General features: G+C 41.1%; 1 protein-coding gene across 1 annotated transcript; it reads right to left on the bottom strand.

Annotated features, from left to right (window-relative positions):
- Positions 1-883: 883 nt before the first annotated feature.
- btaf1 (BTAF1 RNA polymerase II, B-TFIID transcription factor-associated) lies at positions 884-27394 on the bottom strand. The gene is made up of 38 exons (XM_061040740.1): positions 26993-27394; positions 23765-23888; positions 23413-23527; positions 22379-22522; positions 20311-20510; positions 17734-17867; positions 17352-17481; positions 17166-17234; positions 16955-17044; positions 16776-16871; positions 16464-16640; positions 16145-16285; positions 15932-16056; positions 14748-14868; positions 14333-14437; positions 13345-13494; positions 12739-12881; positions 12432-12606; positions 12116-12319; positions 11405-11825; positions 10652-10836; positions 10400-10556; positions 9584-9693; positions 9012-9213; positions 8559-8707; positions 8161-8313; positions 7662-7783; positions 6297-6464; positions 6026-6103; positions 5812-5941; positions 5561-5702; positions 5319-5449; positions 4900-5022; positions 4512-4664; positions 4217-4428; positions 3945-4104; positions 2976-3146; positions 884-1971 (listed from the first exon to the last, which is right to left on the bottom strand). Exons 1-38 carry the CDS (start codon positions 27004-27006, stop codon positions 1831-1833), a joined length of 5565 nt encoding a protein of 1854 aa, XP_060896723.1. The 5' UTR covers positions 27007-27394; the 3' UTR covers positions 884-1830.
- Between the last annotated feature and the right edge of the window lie 307 nt (positions 27395-27701).

The following is a 27701-nucleotide window of genomic DNA, read 5'->3' as shown; positions in this document are numbered from 1 at the left end:
GCCATGGGAATACTGCAAGTTTGAAATACGCAGGTCATCGTGATTAACACCCAATTCTTATTTTTGATATCTTTTAGTACTTATTTACTTTGTGGTTAATATTATATTGTGTTTAGATTGCTAACATTGTGTTTTTTACTCATATTGTGTGTTGGATAACCTGCTGCTGTAACGCCACAATTTCCCAGTTTGGGATCAATAAAGTAATTCTATTCTATTCAGAAAGGAAACATTTTAAATCCCCAAAAAAAATCATCTTCACAAGCTTGACAGCAATGATGGCCACTGGTAACCGTTCAAGAAAAATCCCTTTGGATGGGAATACTTTCCAATTTTCTCTGAATGATTCTGGCATTGTGTCCTGTAAAAGTGAATGCTTATCAGCGAATGAAGGATAATCTTACTGAAAACAGGCTGATTGAGATATCTGTGAGGCTCTAATCAACAGTCATGATATCATTTGGTATTCAGTTGCTTATAATATCTGATGTTTCCAGCATCTTTCTGCTTCCACTTTGTCCTTATTTACAGAATTCTGTTCACCTGAAAGTTGAGTTTTTAAATTTAGAGGAACTTTATTTTTTACAGCTGGATTTACTGCAGTGTTGGCATCATTTTGCATTTGCTAAGTGGGACTGTTGTAAAGCAGGAAAGTGTCCTTCAATATGGACCTTACAGCCAAAGAGGCGGGTCACCAGAGGTCAGGTACATTCATGTGTCAGTGTTTGTGTCAGTATTATATTTCTCGAGTGTGCAACCACACCATCTACTGGTCATAAGACATGCACACACACAAGCACAGAGACACATAGACAAGCACAGAGAGACACATAGACAAGCACAGAGACACACACACAGGGTAATAAAAACATGAATATGTAACTCAAAGGTTTGTAGAATTTATTACAACTCCACAATCATAAAGAAAAAGCAGCAGTTACAGAAGTATGTACAAGTCTATTTCTTCTTTTTAAAATACTTGTGGCATCTTTCAGGTACCAGTTTCCTCTTGGCCCCATGTTCAGTCTCTGTAAAGCTGCTTCAAGTGCTCCTTTTGACACCACATGTTTGAAGAGCAGGACACACTCGTTCATTTCTCAAACACACAGCTCATGTGAACAGACTCTCCTGGGGCGAGGGGAAACTACAGCGCCCTCTACAGCACAACCTGCTCATCACTGTGCCAGAAAGAGTCAGTGATGATATCCTGTGCGTCCTCCAGTGAGCTCCCTCGCTCTCCACCCGTTTCCCTTTCGTCGTACAGAAAAATGTTTGTATCAGTCAGAGAGCGGCTGACAGACGTGGCGGGGCATCGCAGCGCTTTAAGACCATGAGATAAGTGGGATAGGAGAGTAATGGTGAAGTAGTTAACACTGTATACTCTGGCAATGCATCATGGGAGAAAAGCAGCACCTGGAGCTTTAAGGATAGCTAGACGCATCATCACCGCTGACTAATGCAGATGTTGTAAACTAACACTGGAGATGTTTTGGTACAGACACGTTGTACCACCTCTTCTTCTGGGTTCTCTGCAAATCTCAAAGAATTATGGGATTTCCTAAAAATGTTAAGACACACTTTTCTGCCGTGTACCGTTTAGTTTGAGGCGTTAAAATTGAGTTTTTTTATTCCAGCTGTGCTTGAGTTATTGCTTATGGTCATGAACGTTAACTATCAGCCCACCTCATTTATCCTGCGTTAGGTGTAGGTGGACTGCGAAAGTTATCTGCAGCAGTTTGGGTCTCCTCCGGCTCTGACCGGGTCCAGCTCGGTCAGCAGACGGGAGGCTGTGTGGGTGTGGATGAGGGCTGTGGTGGGGGTCTTGCAGTGCTACTGTAGGGAGTGCATGAAGGTGTCCAGGTTGTACTCTGAGTCGTACTGCTGCTGGTCCCAAAGCTCCCCCAGTCCGTCCAGCACAGACTTCATGGAGGACTTCCCTGAGGTTGACGCTGACTGCTCAGCCTTCTCACCCTGAAACACATCGACACAGCAGACCGATCAGGCAAACAGGAAGGAGGCTCAGCAGGTAACAGCACAGCATGCAGGATGTGTCAGTGTTTGGGACACATGTCAGATGTATTTTTCAGTATTGAGTTTGATAAGAATCCAAACACTGGGCTTATTGATCTCACAACATGCTCCCATGTGTCCCTCTTCTACATCCTTTTGGGATTTTTGGTCCTCTTTTGTTTGTAGGAATACCTGCTTTAATAGTGCTTTAGGCCGTCTAACTTCATTTTAAGTCATTTATAAAGCTCCTAACTTTAATAGTTTTATACATATCAGCAGGTTTTTGTGTCTATGTCTGCAGCCATGGGCTACAGAAATATCCTGTGCTGTACAAGATATCTGGAATTACTTAAGTTTAATTTTTAAGCACTTCCTAAAAAATGCAGACTAAAGAATATTAAAGAACTTGATTCATTTCTGCAGAAACTGCAGGGCAGCACAATCTATGTGGTAAGAAATGAAACCAGTTTTATAGTACTTGGTTTATGGCTAAAAGAGTTCAAAGAAAACGTATGAATGTCCTCCGATCCTTTAGATCCCTCCTTGAAGGTAAATATATTCTGTGTGCATTTAAACAATAACCATAATGCATCCCCAAAGAAGAACATGTTAAGTCCAAACCTCTGCCTTGTTGCATCCCTTCTGACATTAAAGTTACAAGGTTAAAGTCAGATTCCTTTTGAATATCGACCAAAACCAGGATAATCAAAGGGAACAATTAAGTCTGACAGTTTTTTCAGAGAATCTCATTTATGTCTTGAGTGTTTTTATAGTAACAGTAAGATACATTTTGCTCTGTCTAATTTTTCTATTTGATTATTAAGATGTGAGCAAACTGAACTTCTGTACTAACAGAGTGACCACATGATGTTTGTTTCCATTTCTTGGTGAGCAATCTGTGACACCCATTAACCCCCCTCCACCCTCAGCACTGTATCTGAGCTGGGACCACCTGGAGGTCTCACCTTGTCCAGGGTGAACAGGTTGAGGAGCTGGTCTGTGCCCATGCTCTGCATGCTGGAGTTGTCTTGGCTGATGACGGTGTTGGCGATGCTCATCTTAAATTTCTGCAGACCCATGATCTTCTCCTCCAGTGTGCCGCGAGTGATCAGCCTGTAGACATTCACCACCCGTTTCTGCAACACACAAACACACACGAGGACAACATTAAGAGAATGGACCAGAAGAGAAGGGGACTGAGCCGCCCTGCCAACTTCATTTCACTTGGTTCATTTTGCTTCACTGGTTCCAGACAAGAGCAGCAGTGTCACACAATCCAACACTGTTCAAACAGAGGACTTTAATAATTCATGAGGGAAACAGTAATGAACATCCCACAGTGGGAGACAGTGTCGTAATGAAACCTGAATTTGACACACAATGAGGATTTTAAGGGGACACAGTTCATACTGTTCAAATGAGAAACTGTCTGTAGTGGATTTGGAGAATCCAGTTAAAGAAAATTAAAGTGAATTAATCATTATCAGGCTTTAGTCTTTGGTGTTTGATCCACAGTTACATATATTTGGACGAACTCTTGACAAAAAGTTAACAAAACCGCGACAGGATCTATAGAGAGGACCGGTATGATTCAAGTCATGAAATCTTCTAAATGGAACGGACCACCTTCTGTTTGAGGCTTCAGAGGAACAAATTTGAGAAGTGGAAGAAATACATTACCCTCAGACGCTATAATCACCTATGTGGATAAACATGAGGCTGCTTTTGCTTTGAATGAAAAAACCCAATGTCCCTTTCTTCTTCTGTTTATATCTTTTTTTTGTACATTCAGAAAAAGAGTCCACAGGTGGAATATTTTATGTCTGATCTCTGATATCTCAGACTCCTGCAGTGTTAATGGTGTCCCCCCTAAAGTCCTGCTTCAGGCTCACACTAAGCTTTATGATGTTTCTCTGTGTGTTCATCAACAGTACCTGTCCTATCCTGTGGGCTCTGTCCATCGCCTGCAGGTCCCTCATTGGGTTCCAGTCGTGTTCCACAAACACCACGGTGTCTGCACCCGTCAGGTTCAGACCCAGACCCCCAACGTGTGTGGTCAGCAGCAGCACATCGATGGACGGGTCGTTGTTAAACCTGAAAGAGACAATAGTTTGATTCAGATCAGAAATATTTCCCTTATCATAGATATGATCCAGCAGTTCATTTCGTATTTCATTAAAAAGAGTAAAAAGTTGAAGGCCCTCACCTGGAGACGATGGAGTGACGCAGGCCGGCCTGCACGCTGCCATCCAGCCTCAGGTAGGTGACCGAGGGCAGTTTGGGCTTCAGCAGGTCGTGCTCCACAATATCCAGCATACTCTTCAGCTGACAGAAGATGAGCACACGATGCTGGGCCACCACAGCCTCAGTGCCGCCCTCTGATCCTACACCACCACCGAGACCACAGTCCAACAGCAGCTGGAGAGCAGAGGACACGTGAGTATCACACTGTTGGAGCCGAGCAGAAAGGAAACAGTGAAGCTGATCTAAAGGAACTTTACCTGTTTGAGAGCTGAGAGTTTGGGCGCGTGCAGAATGTCCCGCAGGCTCGAGTTCTGGCTCGCCAGCTGCTCAGTGACACGTTTGTACTCCGGATGCTGCGGGGTCAGGACCAGGCTCGGGTGGTTACACAGCTTCCTCAGGTACTGCAGCGCCTGAAATAATGGAGAAACAAAATGTACTTAGTACTGACTACTTACACAATAAACTTGAAAAATGAGTGCCCAAACAAAAATTTTATCCAAACAATAGAGTAAAAAAATAAAAGAAGACTTCGAGGTACAAACATGAGGATGTTTAAAAATAGCACATCAACATGGTCAGCTTCTGTTTCTGGTTTACCCTTCGTACCATCTGGAAATAAATATTTAGAAAAAAAGAACAGTGTACCTGGAAGACATGTCCTGTAGCCTTCAGCTTAGGCTTCTCCTCCTCTTCTGTTGAGGCTGTAGAGAGGCTGTCGTCCACACTGGCCTTGGCTCGAGACTTTGCAAAGTCTTCATACAGCTGAACCTTCAGGTGGCAAAACAACATACTTTGAATTAGATCATCAACCTCAAAGTAACAACATAGTTAAGTAAGAAAACTTCAGACACGCTGATGGCCTAGAGGTCAGATATGGGAAATCCGGCTGATAAAAACAATACTGATGGCACAAAGAAGACGAAGAAAAAGTAGTAGAAGAAGGAGAGGGAGAAGAGAAGAAGAAGGAAAAAGAAGCAATCAAAGAAAATCAGAAGAAAAGGAGGACAAGGTAGGAGAAAGATGTAGGTCCACTTTCAGTTAATAGAAGCAGAGTTCACACGTACCTGTAGAGGACTCAGGTTGCAGTAATAGTCCTGAATGATTTTAGGAGGAAGGTCCTGGAGAACGTCCTCCTTCATCCTCCGCAGGAGGAAGGGCAGCACCTGTCGATGAAGCGCCTCCATCGCAAGGACACCTGGCAGGAGAAACCAGCATTAAATACAGTCAACTCTGCATGAAGCCAGATCTTTAAATCTAAACCAAGCCACACCAGTGACATATGTTCAGAGAGAGAGAGCTGACGTACCTGCTTCCTGTTCCCGTGAGGAACTTTTGGCGTCCCGGCTGGCCAGGATCGGTTTACCGTAGCGAGCAGCAAACTGTCGTTCTGTTCCCAGGAAGCCTGGCATGAGGAAGTCGAACAACGACCAGAGCTCCAGGACGTTGTTCTGGGATCACAGAGCGGGGAAAATACTCAGCATCTGACTCATCACTACACAATGAAAGATCTTTTTTTATTTTCCAAGTACATTTGATTGACAGGTGACAGCGCCTCACCTGAATGGGCGTTCCTGATAAGATGACTCTGAAGTTGGCGGCCAACTGCTTGATGGCTTTGGAGAGTTTGGTTTTCCCGTTTTTGATGACATGACCCTCATCGAGGATGCAGTAGTTAAATTTGATATTTCTACGATGCAGAGAGACAGAACATTAAAAACTGAGCACCGACCTCTAAAACACCATCTCATGTTAGGACAGGAGTGAGACTCACCTAAAAAAGTCGATGTCGTTCCGAACAACATCGTAAGAGGCGACTATGAGATTGTGTTTCTTAACTTGATGTTGTAACCTGGAAAAGGAAACGTTTGTTTAGGTTCATGAGGACTTTTAAGAGAACACGTTCATCTTAACTTTAAACAATGCTTTCTTTCACTTTGCTTATTTAGCTCATAAAGTCTGGAGTGGTTCACTGGAGGTCAGAAATCTCTGCGTTTGTATGAAAGCATTTTTCTTTCCAAAATAAAAGTCTGAGTAATCTTTACCGCATCCGTTCTGTAGGAGGTCCGGTGTAATGCAGCGGGTGGAGGTACTCTTTAGAGCAGAACTTGCTCACTTCGTCCACCCAGTGTCCGGTCAGCGTGGGCGGACAAACCACCAGAGAGGGCATGGGGCTGCAGTCAGCCGCTTTAGTCTTGGCGTACTCCTGAGCCCTGCGCAGACATCACACATACAGACGGCTGAGTCCGGTTTACTCACACAGCAGCTCGAACATTAAAGAGCTTTTTAAAAACAATGAGATCAAAGAAGTGTTGATGTTAAAGTATCAGACTGTTCTGAATCAGAATTTTCATGCACCGGTTTCTGCCCTGTATTATAATTTCATGATGATTATTTAACCCTTGTCCTCTTGTGTTTGTAGGAGTAACTGTTCTAAATGTGCTTTAGGTCTTCTTACTTGAAAATAAGTTATTTCTGAAGCTCCTGCTTTTAATCCTTAGAACATTTCAGAAAGTGTGTTTTTATAAATCTGTCGCCCCAGGCTTTAGGAGTATGTTCAGCAAATATGTCATTTTTTGGGGGGGATTCTGATTTATTTCTGTGACTGTCAGGGAACACAATCCATGGAGTCTGAAGGTGACCTCATTTAAAAAAGAATCTTGGTTGATGTTTAATAGCGGGGGTGAAGCGAAGCTCGTACTACTCCAGCCTATGAATGTCCTCAAACTCTCTCTCTCTATCACACTCAAACCTTCTTTGTGCAGGCTCACTGTCGTCAGAAATAAATAGAAATCTATTCACACTGTTTTACAAAATCAGGTCAAAAGGAAATTCCTCCTTTTGTTAAAATAGCAAGACAACTTTTTTTAGAGCAAACTTAAATGTGAGTTTTGAGGGTGAGGGTTTTGAAAACTGATAGTCACAGTAACAAAAAAATGTTCTTAATGTACTGACCAATAAATAAGGACACATTTTGAAATCATTGTTTACACAGCGTGTGATCACACTTTAGGGATGAAAACATAGACAGTTGTCTTGACTGACTAATTGTTCATTTCCGCAGAATTTTTATGAATTTAAGTCATATACAAATGTATAACCTTAACTCCCATCGTTCAAATTCAGATCCATTTCTTCAGTTTTAATTTCAGCTCACTTTAAGTTGAATCCCACAGAATGTGTTTTAATAACCTTTTTTCTTTATGATAGCAGACACATCAAGGATCTGCCTGAAAATATTAGGAGTTTAAAGCTTTCTGAATTAAAGAGTTCAAGGGGTTATAAATGATGCCAACGTGTCACGTCCTCTGTATATCATGAAGGAGACTGAGTGTTATTGCTGTTTTGACTTTCAGTTTGAGTGCTTCAGCACACTGATTCGCCCTCTGAGTGATGTTTGGACCGCGTACCTGAGGTAGGTATCTCCTGCCAGGATGCAGATGGACTGCAGCGTCTTGCCGAGGCCCATGTCATCACACAGGATCCCGTGCAGCTTGTATTTGTTCAGGAAGGACAGCCAGTTCACTCCGTCCTGCAGGACAACACAAGCATACACAACTGTAAAAAAAAACAACAACTTAAAGAGATAAAAAATAGGCAATCATCTGACAGTTAAGGTTGACTTGTTGACGCTAGTTTGATGACCAATAGAAGCATATTAGCTTTTTACAATGCTACATTGAAGAGATGGACGGTCATAGCAGACGCACACAACCCGTCTGTTTGTCTGCTCCAAATTCAAGATGTCAAGAAGACCGTTCGTTGTTTGCAGAAAAACCTCAGACACGACATGAAGAGCCTCTCGGTCAAAAACCTGACATGTTGTTTAAATGTGACACAGTCTGAGCCTCCTTCTGATTTCAGGCTAAGGAGGTTTTTTTAAAGGGAAAAGTGGACCCTGGCACCCACCTGCTGGTACTTCCTGAGTTCAGCTTTGATAGGAACAGGGATCTTGTAGTTCTCCAGTTTTCTTCCATCTAGTAGTTGCTCCAGGAAGTGGCGTTCTCTGGCCTTCTGCCGGATCAGGTCTGCGGACATGGCTGGAGGGTCAGGTATCCCTGCCTGATTGAGAGAACAGAAACCTTTAGAAGCAAAACACTTGGTACATATGAAGTGGTGTTTAGCAAGGATGCAATCAAACCATTTTGTAGAATCTTAACGTTGCATAAAAACAAAACTGCTGCTAAATACATATACTTATTTATATTCCTATATTTCAACACTTGATTGTGTTTAAGAGCAACTGTTACGACCAAATGTCCCCCCGGGTATTAATAAAGTATCTCTGATTCTGTGTGTGCTCGTACCTCTAGAGGCAGCAGGCGGATGAGTGTAGCAAAGCACTGTGTGGCCATGAAACGGATGCTGTCACTGGGGTCACTCATACGGCCCAGCACGGGTACGACAAGCAGCACGATGTAGGGCACGATGTCCACATCCAGCTGCTCCATCACACCTGGACAGATGTTAGTCAAGGAAAGAACTGAACAAGAATACTGCAGCAACAACTTCAAGGGTCAGTCGATCATATTTACACGGGCCCGTCTAAATTAATCTAAAATGTCACACTACCTAAAGTCTTCAGAAGTCTTAAACAAATTTTGATCAGATCTTCGATTGTAAACTTTTAACAACTTGCACATCACATCTCCTCTTAGCATTATTTTTTTGTTTGTTCTTTGTTTAAAAAAGGATTCCAGATATCTGTAATGAAATGCATTAGAACAGGATGTTTATTTCAGTCACTGTTTTTAGGATACAGGCTAAAGCCTCGATGGCGCCCTCCTGTTTGGTGCAGTCCCCGATCGCTGCTAACCAGGGGAGCACACACTCCAGGAAACTGTTCATGGTCTCCAGCATGGCGATCTTACTAAACACGCCAACACAGCGTGCCGTCATGTGACGCACTGCTGTGTATGGGTGCTGCAGGCAGGTGAACAGGTGGGGTAGATGCTCCAGGAGCTACAACAAAAGCAGAAACAGAAAAGATAAATGTGCTTTCTTTGTACTTTGAGGATAAGCAGGGTGATGCTGTGTCTAAAGCAAAAGGTGTATAATGTAATGCTCGTCTAAAACATTCAGCCTTGTGAATACAAGTCATCGTTTCAGTCATTGACCAAATGTTCCTTAATTTAACAGGTGGTACAAAGGGAGCAACAGGATGCTGACTCAGTTCACCTAAAGGCCACTGCAGTTTCTGATAATGACTTTTCTTAACACACAGTGTCTTTAACTGTTGAATATTAATATGGTTCAAACTGATCGGTGATAAGACGTCATTTGATGATGATAGAAGCAGAGTAGAGCAGAACTGGAGGAGCGGCAGTCTTACCAGAGGTTTGAGTTCAGCAGCCATGGCTCCAGCCATGACTTCCAGCACTTGTAGAGAGTTAACCAGATCCTGAGCTGCAGCGTCTCCCCTCTCCAGCTCAACTTGCCTATCTAGAACACATGAAGAAGACATACAGAACTTATTGGCATCAAGGCTAATACCAACTTCTACACCTTTAACAAGAAGTGCAAGTAGTTGTTGGGTCTGAAAAGTGAGGGCAGTGAGGGACAGCCTTTTACTAATTTATTTATAAAAGTAATGTCAAATTAGAGAATAAACCCACAGGTTAAAAAATGGCACAGATTGCATACATGATCCTACTTCTCATTGGAATATTACCTCAGAAAATGTTTCTAATAGTTCAACTTGCTTTAAAAAGACAAACAAGATGACTGCAAATGTCTTAAACTTGTTTGAAAGACTAATTCACAACCCAAATGGAGCCACCTCAGTAGCGCGTCCTCTTCTCTTCATATTTAGGCTTTAAAATAAATTTACATTGGAAACAAATGGACAAACCAGTCCCTGTTTATTGTTTTTGATCCATCAAACCTTTAAAAAACATTTGTTTTCCCCCCCAGTCAACAGACATCCAATAAATGTACATTATTCCATAAATTAAAGCACCTTGCTGACATTGCTCACACTAGCTGATAACTTAGTCCCAAACAAAAGTTAGCAACCACCTGTGTTTCACATCAGAAAGTATTACAGATTTTTCACACAAAAGTTTATATTTCAGACAGATTATTTGAGATTTGTGTGGACAGTTGTTGCTTTGGTGCTGTTGAAATGTATTCAATCAAATCCACATACCGAGGCTGTAACCTGCTGTCACCACAGTTCTCAGAGGTCCCACTGTGCTCTCCCACAGGTACGGCAGAGTCGTAGTGAAGTCTGCACCAAAGTGCCGAGCAATAGTCGTCAGGGAGAACTCCGACCCTCGTCTCTGAATGAGGAAGGGTTTCTTGCTCTGAAGAGGAAACAATTCATAGAGAAGAGGATCAACACAAACTGTGGTCATAATAAGCTTAATGTGAAGATCTGTACTTTAGAAGTCTTCTTTACCTCGTCATTATCAGTGCTGATGGTGCTGCCTGGAGGGAGCTCAGTGCTGGGGGTCTTTGGGGCTTTAGGGGCTGGCCCTCTTTTACTGGTGATGGCAAACGCTGCCTTTTGGTGGCGGTACAGGGTGATGATCCCTCGTGTTTTGTTTACCATGTGATGCATGCCGTCTTTCTCCAACCCACAGCCTAATGACACAAGGAAGACAGAAAAAAAAATCCAGTCTGTATTAGGACTTTACCGAACTTAGAACTTCCTCCGTTTTAATAGCTTTGGCTGTGGAACTTTAAATCAACACTTTTGAATATTTGCTGCATTATAGTCACATGAACACATGTGAATAAGGAGCACTAAGCTACATGATTGACCTATTATCGAGAGGTTTGTGAAGACAACAGTTGCATTAAAATATGATCAGCTAATGCACAAAATCGGGAAAGTTTCAAATTGTGTATAATTGTTTAGTTACTGTTATTAAACTTTTGAGCATTTTATGTGACATTTTACATTTTTTTTAAAATCAAATAGTATTCTATTTAATTTCTAAACAATATACTTAATTTTGGCAACCAGAAAAAAGAGGATGCCCTTTTTAATCAAAAGTTTTAAGTTGGTGTTGAGCCATGCAAGACTGAGACCGACTGCTGACTTTTCTTTCAGACTGTTCCTGGTTTAACTTTGTCTTTTCAATATGAAACCTGGTAGCCAACATTTTTAATACATTTTGGAATATTGCGCGTCTTAAACAGCTCTAACCTTTGAAGTTTTCTTGCGTTGGGGGCACAGGGCAGGCAGATGAGGGCGTGGCTGCAGAGTCTACACAAGCAGAGGCACAGAGGTTTTTGATGATCTTGGGATTGGGGCATGGCGAGCGTCCAGCGCACTGCTGCAGCAGCTTGGCTGTGAAAGAAGCAGCGTATCCCTGAATCAGAGCGTTCTCTTCTCGCTTTATTGACTCCATCAGAGGTCGGACCAGCGGGTTGAGTTTGTCGGGAAGAACCTGCAGGTTAATGACTGCGCAGGCGGTGAACATGTGGACACGCAGATGAAGCTGCTGCCATTCTGTGCTCGTCTCCAGCACTGTGGACTGAGCCTGCTGCCGTTTACTGTCCAGTGCCTGCCACTGTTTGGAATTGACGTTCAGAGCTCCTGTCGAGTCTGTAAAGATGGTGGTTACCTAGGGAACAAGCAGCGGGAGAGGGTGTGAGTCTGGAACTTAAACAAATTTACCTGAGGAACAACTATGTGCCATACATTTACAGAAAATGTCAGTTCAGGACTGAAAGATCCAAGATGAACATTTCCCAAGTCAGTCATCTTTTCTAGTCCAAGTTAAGGATAGCATTTTTATTTTATTGCATTACAAAAAGGCTTAAAGTCACTTAATTCAGGACTACAGCCAGTAAAAGGTTTCTGCATCATCTAATCAGACTTCGTGTTCTGACATGTATGTGTGGTTGTACCTACCAGGTCGTTAGCTTGATCAATAGTGAATACACTACAATTGAGGCGATCCTGCAGGTCTATGTTGGATTCAGCTAGCAGTGCAATGAGCTGCTTGCATTCATTCTGCATGCGTGTGAAGGGGATGGCGATCTCATCATAGTACAAGTGCTCAGACAGAACAGCCAGAAGACGAGGCTGCACCATGGACGACACCAGCTGACAATCCTGAGAGAGACATCAACGCTTTTCTGATTATTTTATGCTCAAAAAACATCCAAAAAGTATTACAATTTAAAATGACTCAAGCATTAACAAACTGTTCATCTAAGCTTTTCACCTTCTGCAGTGCAGCCCACTCACAGAGCACCAGAGACACAGCTATGCGCTGCAGGGCAGACTTGGAGTTGAGGTGGAAGAGCAACAGCTGGCCCAAAGACTCAGCTGGTCGCATCTCCTGTGATGCAGCGTTGAGCTGAGGGTCACAGATACACCTACACAGAGCCCCCAGCAATCTGGAATATAGACACAGAGCAGCAGAAACACTTTTAAAACTTTAAGTTTAACATGGTTCTCTTTATTTACCGAGTGGCAGCCACATGTTCAGCCAGGGTTGAAAACGTTTAATTTCAACAGTATGAGTTTACCTAGCAGCCATGAGACGAGCTCGCATCACGACATAGTCTCGTGTCAGCGAGTCGTCTGCCACAGTCTCTGCTCCTGCTATGTACTCCTGAACCGTTTCCTTCACCAGGATGGTCCCCTGACGGGCCTTTGCACCCAACTTATCCTGTTAGGGAGAGACAACTTGAACATCAGTAAGTCTAACAAATTCAATAAAGTTAGGGATGCTGAATGTATCAGGCCAAAACATTTTCCATTAATATTGGCCTTACATATAAATACAAGTATCTGCTTATGTTTTGTCCATTATGTACCTACAGTACAACTCCTACTTTGCTCACTACTACTAAGCCTTTCTTAAAGGACCAATATGTAAGATAATTACTAAATGAAATGAGAAAATGACTTTACCTTTATATATGTAGAAAAAAACAACCTCAAGATTAGTTTTTCTAAATGTTAAAGCTAAGATAATATCACTTTCACAGAGTTAAGTTGGCCTGAATGCAGAATCATATCTGAGGAACCAGTCACTACAACACCACATTAACTAGAGCCAGAAATTATCAACTGAGAATTAACAGAATTCATATGTCTCAGTCTTGTATGGTAGAGTAAAAGAGCCCTGCCTTGGAGCGAGACTTCACTTCCAGCAGCATGTTCAGGTCTATGGGAATGTGTGAGGCCTGCATCATGAGACAGAGCCAGGCACCCATCCACGGACAGCTGGCTGCTACCACGTACTGCTGGGGTGCCTGAGACAGCAGCTCCATCCACACCTGCACAAAGACAGGGGAAAGGGGAAAAAGTGAGAAATGTACATTTAAAATAAATGGTGACAAAAATAACTTGGCTTCTGGAAGACTTTGCGTCAGAAACTCTCAGAGTTTTAGTCACAGACCAAGATGTTACAAAGACTGGAGATTTTGCAGGGTCATTAACTGAAAGAATAAAACTAGATTCCTTTTGCCATGATTTCCCATCATGCACATGGTGAAAATTTTACAACTAAAACTTTTCAGTAGAAACTGGTGGAGCTTTGAAGAAAGCAAGAGCTCCTCTTCTTGACATATCCTCCCCTTTTAAAATCACGATAGAGTGGCCCTCAAAATCCAGAGAACAATAAACAAGTTTATATTCCTGGTTGAAACTTGAGTGTAGAGGGCTGAAATCCACGGTGATGACAGAGAACTTCCCTAGCATACTCTGACAGAAAATGCTGAGTACCTAGAAATCCCCAACCTTCTTTCCTTCTCCACGCTATCCTGGTACAAAAGGGAAGAACATGTCTAAAATAAATTGTGCTCTCTACACAACTCCCCCAGTTTCTCCTCCTATTCCACAGTTCAGGAGCATGTTTACTAGTCTGCAGCTTCCTGTTCGGTGATGGCGAGTCCTACTATTACGAGTGCTATTACTATTACTCAAACTACTAAAAGTACAATTTGAATAAGGCAAGACAAAAAAAGTTTAATGACCACCTTGCAACAAAAGACCGAGATCACTGGAGCAGACTCAGACTCTAGCAACGTTCTCCTGATTTTATTCTGACTTTGAAATCTCTTGAAAAGTCATTAGGTGTAAGAAGTCCTTGGTCATTTTACCCATTTAACAAACCTTTTGGATCAGCTCAAGGATTTCCTCATTGCTCTCCAGTATGCAAGACTGAAATATGTGTCGAAGCATGTCCTGTAGGATGGGGTTAATCCACATGGCACAGCTCTGATGAACAAAAACAGAAAAGGTCTAAGCACTTAGGCGAGGGACTATACAAGACTATCACAAAGTTCAGTTAATTATCAGAATGAGAAAAGAATCAAGTTTATCGCCAAGTACTTTTACACATACAAGGAATTTGTCTTCTTGTTTTTGGTTTAAAAAAAAAAAAACACAAACATGGATGTACAATAAAAAGAAAAGCTTTTATGCAGTAATAATCCTAATGCAGATATTTTTTATACCTTATTTAATGTTGTGTGTATAAGGATGCTATATATAACATGAGTATCCAGTTGTCTTCAGTCAAATTTACCTGCTCAGCTTTAGAGAGCAGTGTGAAAAGTGTCTCCAACGCTGCCCTTCTTACTGATGATATCGTGTGTCTCAAAAATGGCCAAACCCGAGGAACCAGGACTGTTAATGACTGCTGCATGCTGGAGTGGACAACAGAGTGTGTCAATATGAATACAGAGTCAGGAAAGGGCCCTGCAAGGTCATCTTTTAAAATACAACTGGATAAAGGAAAGCCCCGTTAGAAGATTCATACACCTACACAGACTGAAAAGGTCAGCCATGATATTAGGAAATTGTGTGTAGCACGTTTGCTCAGCGGTAAATCAAGTTCAAGTGAAGTTCAGCCAACTTCTTGGCACAGAGCTGATATTTAACTTAAAACAGAATTCAGAGGAGACCTTCAGCTAAATGACAACAGATGAGTCAAGTCACTTCAGTCTATGTGAAGGACATCAGCCTTAATACGCAATGACACATTTTGCAAATCCCATGATGACATGTCCTCTATGACTACAGTCAAAAATGAAGCCAGCAGAGCCTTGAGCGACCACTTTCCCCATTCATGACATACAAATTAACACAAATAACTCATCCATTTAAATTACACTGAGGCTGTATAATCAGGGACGTGGGTGCTTAGACTGGCAGGTGGGGGTTGCTGAATGTATGAGTCATCTCAGCTGGACATGTGAGGTTTGAGCCTTTAGGGGCAATTTCACATGCAAATATTAGCACCACCACATACGAAGCAAACCATACTGGGCTGGGAGTTCTTCCAAGAAGTCTGTGCTCCTGTTTGTCCAATGTATGGTAAGAGTGTCATTTAATTTATTTCATATGTTAGCACCTGTTATCTTAGCATGTGAACTATCTAATCGAACCAGCCAATCACTTAGCCAAGGGCGTTTAAATTGTTACCGGTGATAATGTCCTCTATATTTTAAATAAATTGAATCTTTTAAAGATTGAATTGTTTAGTACCCCACCAAGAAGGCTTCATACTTTGTATTTAGTAAAACTATAAGAACGAATATTATTCTTAATAAATATGAAATTTCTGACAACAATTCAGGGCTTTACCTTCCTTTTCATGACACTTGATCATAATCACTTCTACTTGTTTTTCTTTGCCTCTCCTTTTGTTCACACTTCATATTGCAGACAGTAGCATCTATTTACTGAGTGACCTTCTTTGAGACCGACCTGCACTGTCGGACCTGCGGGTAGGTGAGCAGAGAGGACAGCAGCGTCATGATGCTGTTAGTAGAAGCTGTGAGGTCGTCCAGGTCTAAAAGGGAATCCCACAGTGTGTTCACTATGAAGGGCACCTGAGACACAAACACAGAATCTAGTTAATTTCAGCCAAAATGGACTAAATGTGTTCTGTTATAAAGTCACCTCTGCTGCCTCTCTGACCTTGTTGGGTAGCAGCTGTACCAAACCTTCCACCACAGGGATGAGGGATGATGCTGCCACAGCTCTGACATCGTCATCCAGGTCCTGTAGACCCACAGTGATGGCTGGGAGCACCCGGGGCAGCAACACAGAGATCAGGTCCTGAGACACAGTGAAACAGACATAATCAACGTGGATTTACGAGAAGGAAAAGTTTTACAGTTTCACTTATCCTTCCTCTCTTCCCACTTTTTTTCTTATTCCTGAACATATGGCACTCAGATTTAACATATTGTAGGACCTTGCTTTGCTTATTTGACAGTTTATCATCAGGTGGTACCTGTCGGACAGCCAGGGCATACTTGATCCCGAGCAGGCCTCCATGACGGACCTCCCATTGGTCTTCTTTGAGCAGCTTCAACAGAACATCCACGGTCATTGAAACTCCAGTTTCATTCATATGACGAAGGGCCACACCGAGGGTCTGTGCACACGTCTCCCTGACAGGAGCCACCACCTGGCAAAGGGAAAGGTTTCAAGACAGAAAGCGTTTGGATACATCAAGCTAACACTGCCCTAAAAAAATATGTTGTGAGAAATACTCAATGGAGAATCTTAGATTTGACAAATAATTGAGAAACTGAAAACTCACCTCGTCAGACACAAAATCTCCAAAGCGGTCCAAAGCGAAGACACAGAGGAGCCGGATGACCAGATCCTCTATCCACTCCTGATGCTGCCGCAGCATCTAAGCCATGAGGTCCAAGAGTTTGTGTCAGGTTTGAGTCACAATTAAAGCTTTAAAAAAACCTAAGAAGGGTTAGGATGTACCTGTTCTGAAGTGCTTCCCACCAGCTTCCCGCCACCAGGACCATGGGACTTGAGGATTTCTCTAAGACCTGTGCCTGCACCATGACGAATCTGTAAACAAACACATGCAATATTATTCTTTCTTCTGTTTTCACATTCATTTTGCACAGGTGTTAAACCCCTCCTGTGTTCAAGTCTGCATTGTTTGTTTAAGTTGTTTATTGATTTTTACCTCCCATGAAGGATTGAAGAGGTCATTACAGAGCTCCTCACAGAAGCTCTCCAGAGGCCACTCGTTTGCCTGAACAGAAAGCTATGAGACATTAGAAACATACTATTTTACATGGTCATTTGTAGAAAATTAATTTATGTAAGACTTGACATTAATAAACTATTGAATATATTTCTGATCACTAACCTCCTCTGAAAGGCTGGAGTTATCTGGAACGTTGTCGATTAAGACTTTATTCTCTGATGCTGGTTGGTCGATGACGACGTTTGTGGTTTTTCTCCGTTTCTCTTCAGGTTCTCCCTCAAAACTGTCATTACTACGAGGTAGAGGGACACAAAGAGAATTGTTTAATCTTTAGAACAAACCTAATAAATAAAGGCCCAGATCTGTAGAGATTAAAATTGGGCCATACATTAGAACATCTAAAGTATTTTGATATTAACACTATGTACACTCTTTTTTTAAAGAGCCAGGACTGATCATTCAGATCCAGTCATTTTTTCCTAAAGAGATGAAGACGAGCTAAGTCCCACTATGCATGTTTTAGACACAGTTTGTATAATCTGACCTCTTTTCATTTGAGTCCACATCTCTGGATCTTTGTTTGGCCACCAGCTTGGCCATCCTCTTCGCCTTGTTCTTCTGTCGATTGCTCATACCTGGTCTGAACTCCGAGTCGATCAACTCAGCAGCTTGAATTGGCTGAAAGTAAAACAGGGGACAGATGTTTAATTTATAATTTAACTGAACGCTTTCATACGCCATCAGATACATTATGACAGGGTTTCTTATCAATTATTTCCAAAAGTCACGGGGGCGCAGCAGGTAGAATGAAACTATTTGCTAAATTGGACTTACATTAGCAAAACAGAATATCACTGGTAAGACTGATCTAAGTGCAAGGCAACCGTTGGGTTAATATGTTAAAGATCAAGAGTCAAGTCCGGGGATATGGTGTGGGAGGAGGTCAACATCAAGTCGAGCAGAGTGGAGCACTTTATGTAACACAACAGCAGAGGTCAGACTGGGTAAGATAACTGTGGCAGGCTGGACCTGGCCTGTGGGCTGCCTTACAGTGTTCATGACTGTACAATGTAGAGCAGATTATTCAATGACTCACTTCACAAACGCACTCACTGCCTCAAAGTCTCATGAATCTTCAAGCGGTGCATTTGACTTTAAACTCGTTTATCCTCCTGCTCCAAAACCTCTGCAGTTCTTTTGAGACTTATTGAAATCTCCTGCCCGTTAAACCATGAGTAATATTCATGTTTTTTTATTGTGAGGAAATTTCTGCCAGAAACACCATCAGAGTATAAAACCCTATGTTTCATAATGCAACATCTACTGCAGCTACCGATGATGCACATTTAGACAGTTATTATTTGTGGTGTGTTTGAAATCCTTAACACAGATCAAAGCAAAGAATTAAAAAATATGTTTATTCTGTTGCATTACCACGTTGACAATACTGATATTCCCTGCCTTCAAGGTTTAGATATATGCAGCTCCCCAAAATAGAAACTACACACAGGCCAGAACATATGACGAGCAGAACGCATGAGTCAAGACTAAAACACATACAGCACAAAAACACAAACGTTTGATTCATCTGAGGCTAAGAAAGAGAACAGAATGAGTCACAAAGAGTGTCAGGCCAAATAGATAACAGCTGAGTCAGGGTGAATTTAAATACATTTTTGGAACAGCTACCATGTCAGGACAAGCGTTTCTGCTGCATTGCACAAACGGTGTATTAAAACAAATAAGGGCAATTTTTCATTTTTTCTTTAGTTTCTAGTGATGCACATTTGAGAGCTTACAAACCACCAGATTCAGTTTCTTATCTGACTGTAATGCTACACAGCTGTAGGAAAGAAGGCCCACTGGGAGCGCTCCATAAAGGAGACGTTTTATAAGAGATCGGAGCAGAGCCAACTGCATCATCAATGACACAGAAAAGTCACAATCCTTGACCATTAGAAGTTTCTAGACAATACAGACAGATATCCAGACTGAGAAACAGCTCCGATCCCAGAGCTGTGAGACAGCTTCATCCCACACAACACAATATTTGGATACTCAAACATTGCAAATGTTTTTGTGCAATTTAGATAGTGTGCAGAAGTTTGTGTAAAGTCATTGATAATTGAAAAATTTTCTGGCTCCTCCCGTCTCACTCTAACTTTCAGTCAACCTAACGACAGACTAAGAGCTGGAGCTGAGGCCGGTTTTCAGCCTCTTGACAAACAAAGGCTCGACATTGAGCATCTGGTGGCACGATTTACCTCAACGGGGCCCTGTTGGAAGAACAACATGGAGCCACCACCCTTTGGGCCCACTACCTGCAGGGGTGGGCATGGGGGTGCATTGTAGACCAGGCAGAAGGTGGAAGCGGTGATCTTGGCCTGCTGATCCCTGATTGTACTCATGTGATCTTGTGCCTTTTTTGTATTAAAAACCAGATAATTCTGACTGAGGTTATTGATTTGAAAAGAACAATCCCATGAGCACTTATAAAAAGCATAGCAGCTCATGGACTTAACAAAATCACTTCACTGCATATGTTCTGACTACCATGTATTAATGTTAGAGCAAACTCGTTTTGTCTACTTTGTTCGTTAATCGAAAACACACCAAAAGTCGTTAACAGACTGTTATTCAACATTTTGCAAAATGTACATTTAGAGCCGAGCAATATCCAAACAGTTAACTTAAACATTATCCTGGTGGGCTCCATGTGTGAACGCAAACTGCCCATTTCCTACAGACTTTAGCCTGAAACCACCCCGAGTAAAAGGTGTGTGTAATGTAGATGTACACACATGTGTGAACACAGTAAGCAACAGTCTGGAACATTCACCTCGAGTGACTCCCACCAAAACCAAACAAGTTGTCAGTTGTGAAAGTGCCTCTGACATAGATTACTTTCCCTCTGTGAGGTTGTGAACTGCAGGTTTCTGAACAAGTTAAGAGACTGGATGTCTTGAAATTATCTAGAAAAGGTCAGAGGAAATTGTAATTAAAATGTAATGGCTCTTTTTAATGACTATAAGACGTCTTCACTCCTACTCTCCTTAAACTTTACAGTCACTAAGACCAAACGAGTTCAAGCTCAAAGCTTAGAGGCTGAAAAGTGACCCACCACATGGTTTCTGGAACTGGATCCAGCTGTGGCTTTGCTTCCATGGGCTCTTAGTCCACTGGATTGGCAGGTGTAGTCAAGGTCTTCATCATTGAACAGATCCTCTGTGTCCATGCCGATGGCGGCACCCATATCCAGACCCAACTTCTTCTGCAGCAGCTTTCTCTGGCGGGCCAGACGTTCCTTAGGGTCCATCTCACCTGAACACACATGAAAGGATGAAAACTTGATCTAGTAGCCGTCGCTATGAGAGGAATACAGAGCATGTAGATGAGAATATTAAACAGTGAAACAGTGTAAGCTAGGAGGCAGCGGTGGGCGATTTGACCTCAGATTCATGTCACACTTTTTGTTGTAACAGTATTATTATAAAGCGATATAAGGCAACGGTGCAATACTAATTTCTGTGCATGAGACCAGAGAAAGATAATTTTATAAGTTACTGTGTTGAGAAGTACATTGTAGCTTGAAACTGAATCTGTGCAGTTTTAAGTTTTGTTTTTTTCCTGCACAGTTGAGGAGCTACAAATTAGCTGAGATTTTTCATAACATTGTTGGGATTTATAGTTATTGCAAAAATCGATGTTGTGGCAGAACAAAAAATCTGTTTACCGTCCACCCCTAGTAGGAGGTAAAAAAAGATAAGTGCTGTAAACATAAAGAAATACAGAAACAGTATCAAAAGAAGCTCTTCATTACAAGAGATCATTCAAACGGTCTTTAACTAAACAGAAGCTACAACTGATGAAACAACTAAAAACAGGTACGTACACTCATTCAGGAGGTTAAAATTCAAATGATAGAAAAGATAGCACGCCCTGCTTTGCTTATTCAAATTCATAGTAAACTAACCACACTGGTGGTTGTTTTTCAGTCAAGAAGAGATGTTAATGCTGCAGTTAAGGCTCGGAAATACTGAAGATAACATACCCATGATCACTTTTTGTTTTCATGAATACTGTCATGATTATTCTCTTTTGCTGCCAGTTGGAATAAGTTCCCGTGGAAATTATTATTTCTAAGTGGAATACAGCTCATCTACAAACACTTAGGTTGACTAGCACCTTTAGTGATACTACACAGTCTGAGATTGTAGGATTTGTTTTATTGCCTTTAAAGTTTTTGTAGGAGGCTGAAGTCTTGCAGAGTTTTCTTCTGTCCCAGAAAAGGGATCATGCAGTTATATTTAAAACGCTGAATAAAGAAGTTTCAAGGTTTAAAACTTAGCAGACTTTTCCCAGACACTCTTTCAAATAGCTTCAGAGGCTGCAAGCCACTTACTGCTGCTGACATTAGATCAGCTTAACTTCCAAAGACAGATGACAAAAACGATTAAGTCATATTCATGACAGTAGTCAGTTGGAAATATTTTCATGGCCAGCAAAGAGTTAAAGACCCTCAATTAAATTATTGTTTCGTTTAGCTTTTCGGTAGCTGTCAACAACTATCCAGAGTGTAAAAAAGACCAAAGTTCATTGTTGTTAGACATTTTTCACAATGCTGTTTTGAGATTGTTTTATGGCAACAGCACTTGTTGTTGCATGCCAGTCCAGTTTTTACATATTTTCACAGCAATCAAGTGAGTTTAGGGTTGAAGAGTAAATCTGGTGCACAAAGTCTGTTTTGGAAGCTAAAGTCGTGGCAGAATCTGTTTCCTTAAGTCAAAAATAATTCCAGGGATGCTGATGGCATAGCAGTTAGGTCAAGCCCCATGTACGGAGGCTATAGTCCGAGTTTAAGCCTGACCTGTGGTTCCTTTACCACATGCAACTCCCCACTCTCTCTCCTCCCAATTTACTACTCTATCCACTGTCCCATCCAAATAAAAGGCCCAGAAATTATACCAAATCTGTTCAAATTAAGGCACAACAGAATACAAAATCTCCAGTGATCAGCATCGGGAAAAAAGGACGCCCTCTCTCATAGTTAAGGCTCAAATTATTCACACGTTCCTTCTGCACCCGTCAAACTCTACACACAGAATGACCATAATGTAATGAGGCATCAGCTTTCTCCCCTTGAATTTGTCTGTAACAAAAGAAAGATGCACAAAAGAATCACCACAAACCAGTTTTGTCATCCTGTAGTTCAAACTCAGCCCCGGCAGATCCCAGCAGAGAGGCTCCATGTTTGAGGAGGCGGGCGATGTCAAAGTGGTAGAAAGTCAGACGGTCACAGGAGGAGTCCTCTGGAGATAAATCTTCACAAGACTCTACAGGAAACAACAAAGATATGGCATCTAGATAAATGCACATCTATCTCTTTAACCACTTTATGAATCCGTTCATGTCCACACTGATGTATTTAACCAAGAATAAGATTTGTTAGAGGCATTAGAGCAGCTTTTTAAAAACAGTCATGATTTACAGATGTTGTTGCATTACATGCTAAGAAAGTGATTCTCCTCTGTGAGAATCACTTTGTACCACAGCACAGCTGATCATACAATACAGTCGTCATTTATCATCTCATTTTTAGAAACGTTTTTGTTATCAGTTGCGATAAAAAAAAAAACACAGCAGCACTCGATCAAGTACTCATAAATGGTTAATGGTCTTCACTCAATTAGCACATTTCACTTTTACACTACACGTCACATTCAGCCACATAGGCCCAGGGCTCAGGCCCGGTTAGTCCTGGAGCAGCATGAGTGCATGCCGGCGGGGGAATAGAGAGGGGGGACAATCATGCATAAGCATGGTAGGGGGCAACTTTGCCTGGTGTGAGTGTGCCCTTAGGGTTTCAAGTCACCGTTGCTTTAACAATATCAATAAAATAGAAGAATGATTTCAGTTTCATATTTGCTTAAATTAAAGCTCCTGCATTGCTCTGTTTACAATTGTGCAGCTGATAAACAAAGTGTTGATATTTGACTGACAGAATGTAGGTTGACTGTAAATCTTTTCAACTGAGGTTTAAAACTATTTGACTTAAACTCAAAGAGACATTTGTTTTGTGAGTATTTTATAAATTATGATTCTGAAATGAAAAGTGAATAAGCAGTGTTTTCTTTCTTTTAGCCAGAGAGGAATGAGAAAATCGGCCTCTACTTAATAAGTTAAATTCAACAAATTAGAAACTAACATGACTTCCCGAGCTCACCTTCTTTAGGCCTGGGAGCCGGGTCCCACTCAGGAACATTCCTCACTATGGCTTCTACAGCTTGGCCTGCTGCTATACGGGTGTCCCAGTTTGGACTCCGTAGGTATGTCAGGACCTTGTTATTGGCAAAATGAAAAAAGGATTACAAATGTGATGTGCAGCATAAAATAAAACAGCCTGAAGAGAAGGACAGAAAGATGTCAAACAAAAGACCTTTCTGCCAGCAAGAATACCACTGTTATAAATGATCAGTATTTTACATATTTCACAGGGATAACCAAAGATACCCAGAGTGATCTCATCCTATGTAGAAGGAGAGAGAGGATGCACAGGAGGAAGCTATCACACACACCTTTGATAAGAGGTTGTGCAGTTCATGTGGGTGGAGTTTGACTACTTCTCCAAGCTGCTGGGCCGCTGCTTTCCTGGTTACTGGTGTTGTTCCGGTGTCAAGCAGGATAAACAGACGATCAAGTCTAGAACACGCACAAAAAAAAACAGATGAACAGAAGCAATAAAGAAAATATAAGGCAGAGAACAAACATGCTGGTTCCCCTTCTCAAACTGTTGGTGCTTTACTGTGTACAGACACCGTATAAGCTTTTGAAACCTGATGAAAAGGCCAGAATATATGAAGCATAATCTTTAAATTCACATCAACACAATAAATAATATTCTCAGAAATTGATTGTCCTTTGCAGATGTTCCCAATTTAATGAAAAAAAACCATTATGTCTAATGAATTGTTTGGCTTTGCAACGAGGCAGAGCGTCTGATGATCCCGGCCTTTCACTGATGTCATTAGCAGGCTATTAATACAATTGGTGACTGGATTAGAGAAAGTCTGGGCTTGAGCCTGGCTCCCACTTATACTTCAGATAAACTAAAGAGGAGTATACTTTGCTAAGTAAGAGGACCACTAACATGTGGAATTGTGACAACTGAAAGCGCTAGAAAAGTACACAAGAATAACAACGCTTGTAGAAGATAATTCTTAACTGTGCAGCAAGGAAGTGCAGAACACACTTTCACTTTGACAGGCTTTTACATTTGGAAAGATTCCCTTGAAAGTAATTACCACAAGGTCCGCCATAATACTCTTTTGATAGGCTTTAATTCAGGGGACTACAAATGATGTCATAGGCCGGATGCACATAGTTACTTTTATATCATTATGCAATAAACAACTTAAGTAATAGAGTGTTATAATGAAACCTTTAAACGACAATTTCTTTGTAATTAAAACAAAAATCACATGAGGGTTACTACTGCATTTCTTTTTAGGTGATACGTCAGGTGTTCTGTGCTAACTTAGTGTATTTCCTTTAAATGGAAATGTTTGCATGCAACATGTGCTTTACCCGATGACCAATCTTTGATCCGGAAAACTAAATTTACTTCAACACTGCTAATTTATTTCAAATAGGGGTGTAAATATTTGCTGCAATTACCAACTTGTTCTTGCCCTCTTGCCATTATCCGCCCGGCACTTTAATTTAAGGGATAGACAATAGGAATTTAAAACTGAAGGTGATCTTTAATTAGTCCATGTTTACGATGTGTATTAATGCTATTATAATATTTAATCAATTAAGGCTGCACAATTAATTACAATTTTATCCAGAATTTTCTCTCATTAAGTTAAGTTACTTTATGCAAGCAAGCATTGCTTTCTAACTCAGCATTAGGGCTGTCGCGGTAAGCCCAATTTGTAATATTGCGGTATAAACAAGCCGACTACAGGGGTCGGCTGCAACCGCTTCACTTCAGCACCGGGCGCTGTCTGCAGCGCAGCTCTTTGGCGGGAATGTTTGTATTCTACTCTGTAGAATAAAAATTAATAATTATAATAGAATAAACAATAAGTACCAATTGAGGAAGCACAGGGAATACATTTACAAATATACAACATGTTCTTTGTTGAACATATTGCACTCTTTATGCATGATTCTCAATAAGACAATGCTATCCAGTTTTTCCAAAATATATTGCATAAAGAAAAGATATCACAGTGTCACTTTTTTTTCCAATATCGTTCAGCCTAATTTATACATCCTTCTAAAAAGGATCAATAAACCTAGTCATCAAACAGGGTCCTTGGTCTGATTACCAGCATTAATAAACTTGTATGATATAATGTGATCCAATATCGCTGTGCCATCTAACTCTGCCTCACTACATAATGCTCACTTTCTATTAGGGCTGGGAAATTAATCGAGTTTTGATTTCAATTTTGTCTTCTCAGAATGAAGGAAAAAAAGAGAATCGGGATTAAACTTTTACTGCACAGCAGGCCGTATTGCGTTTGTTTTGTCCAAAGGTTTTGTTATGTTTGTTTCAACGCGTTTGTTGTTAATATTTTGGCCAAAAGAGTTCATCACTACTAAGTCAAAAACATGGTGAATGTATTTGTATTGTATCATTATTATTGATGATTGTTTTTATGATTTTTCACTTTTTTTTTTTCATGCATTGCTTGTTTTTCAGAGTGTTTAAGTTTATTAAACACGTGATGATGCAAATGTTGTAAAAATCAACGAGTAATAGTGTCAATAATCGTGATCTCATATCAAGCAAAAATAATCGTGATTATGATTTTTGCCATAATCGAGCCACACTATTTTCTACTGGCACTAAGGATGGAACGATTAATCGTAAAATTGTGATAAATCGATGCAAAGATGTCAAATTTCCCATCACCAATAATATGGTGAGCGTTGGCAGCTGCAGAGCAAGTTTTAGAAATTGAGGACACACCACCGTCTTTTAAATCGGAGGTGTGGAAGCATTTTAGCTTCCCCGAGACAGAAAACAAAAGAGGTGAGAAGACTACGTGACAAAAACTGTGTGCAAATATTACAAGACGACAAGGAACTACACAGATAGCACAACCTACATGATACAGAATTTAATCAACACCACAATGAGAAGCTTCAATAACCTCCCATTGCTGCGAGAACAAAAACATTTAAAAAAGGCCAATCCAAGTGGGTTTGTAGTCTCATTTTGTAAAATAAATTGTATCGTGAATCGTATCGTGAGTTGAGTGAATCATTACATCCCTAACTGGCTCTGTTAGAGACATTAGTTCAACTACATCTTTGTTATTGAGGTTGTAGGTAGTGTGTTGTTTTATTTAAATAATATGAATATACAGGAGATAGTAGATAACCCTTGAATATTATGCATTGCAGAATAATAGTCACTCCCAAAGAAATACAAAAATGTTATCTTTCTTATGGTCCTCAGAAGTGATATGCTTTTGTTTTAACTGTTACAACCTAATGAAGGGTCTAGTTACTGAGTTACACAGACAGTCAGAGAGTACTCTCACTATTTAACATGAATGTGTCTCTTCTTTCTTCAGGGCAGAGAAATGTGAAAGGGCAGGTAAAAAAAACAACCAACTCCGGTCTCCTGCGAGCTTTAAATCAGTCAATGAAACAGTGAGAAAGTTACACTGTGAGGTGACACTGTGTTAGCTTGTTGGCCTTTCTTTGACAAGTCAAAAGCGGGTGTTAGCATGTTAGCCCGCTAATTGTATGCAAGCTAACCCGACTGACTAACCCGTTAATCTTACCTCGATACAGCCATTGTTCATTAATGTGTCGCCCCACATTCAACAGGCAGTCAGTGATTTAGAAACTTTCTCCTTCTCTCTCTCTGCTGTTGAACGGAGACAACAACCAGCAGGTGATTAGCTGGTTAGCAGGTTAGCCGAGGCCCGGAGTGTCCTGGCGGCTCCGCGGACACAGAAACACTTCAGCACCGACTCATGGCTTCAAACTTCTCCCTCTTGTCTCTTATCTACCTTCTCACACGAAACGTCGTCAAGCACCGTACGCATATCAATCGGAAGCTCGAGTTACCCTTCAGAACTCTCCGAGGATAAATATTTTAACCTGACAAGGTGTAAAGAGTTATTTTGTTGCACGTTGGGGGCAACCCAGAAGACTGTTTTTATACGAGGAGCCATCTTGCATTTATTCCTTCCTCCATGGCAGGCCGAAGCTGATTGGCTACAAGCGTCGGTGAGAGCCAATCAGAATGCACGTTAAAAGAGGAAACGAATGGGGGAAAAAAAGAGAAAATAATAGTTTACCTTTTTTTCTCATTGAAACAGACACTATTGTTTTTATTCGACGTGGCGAAAGTTTATTTTAAACTCAAACGAATATCATACGGAAGAAGATTAGGGCCAGGCATAAGAAATAAACGAGAGGAGGAAGATATTTTTTTCATTATACAGTTTGAGTAAAGAGTCGAAAACAACATATACAATACAATTT

The sequence above is a fragment of the Labrus mixtus genome, chromosome 6, assembly GCF_963584025.1.
Source record: "Labrus mixtus chromosome 6, fLabMix1.1, whole genome shotgun sequence".
Classification (NCBI taxonomy): domain Eukaryota; kingdom Metazoa; phylum Chordata; class Actinopteri; order Labriformes; family Labridae; genus Labrus; species Labrus mixtus.
Note: the sequence above shows the minus strand (reverse complement) of the source record. Positions and strands in the feature narration are given on the sequence as shown.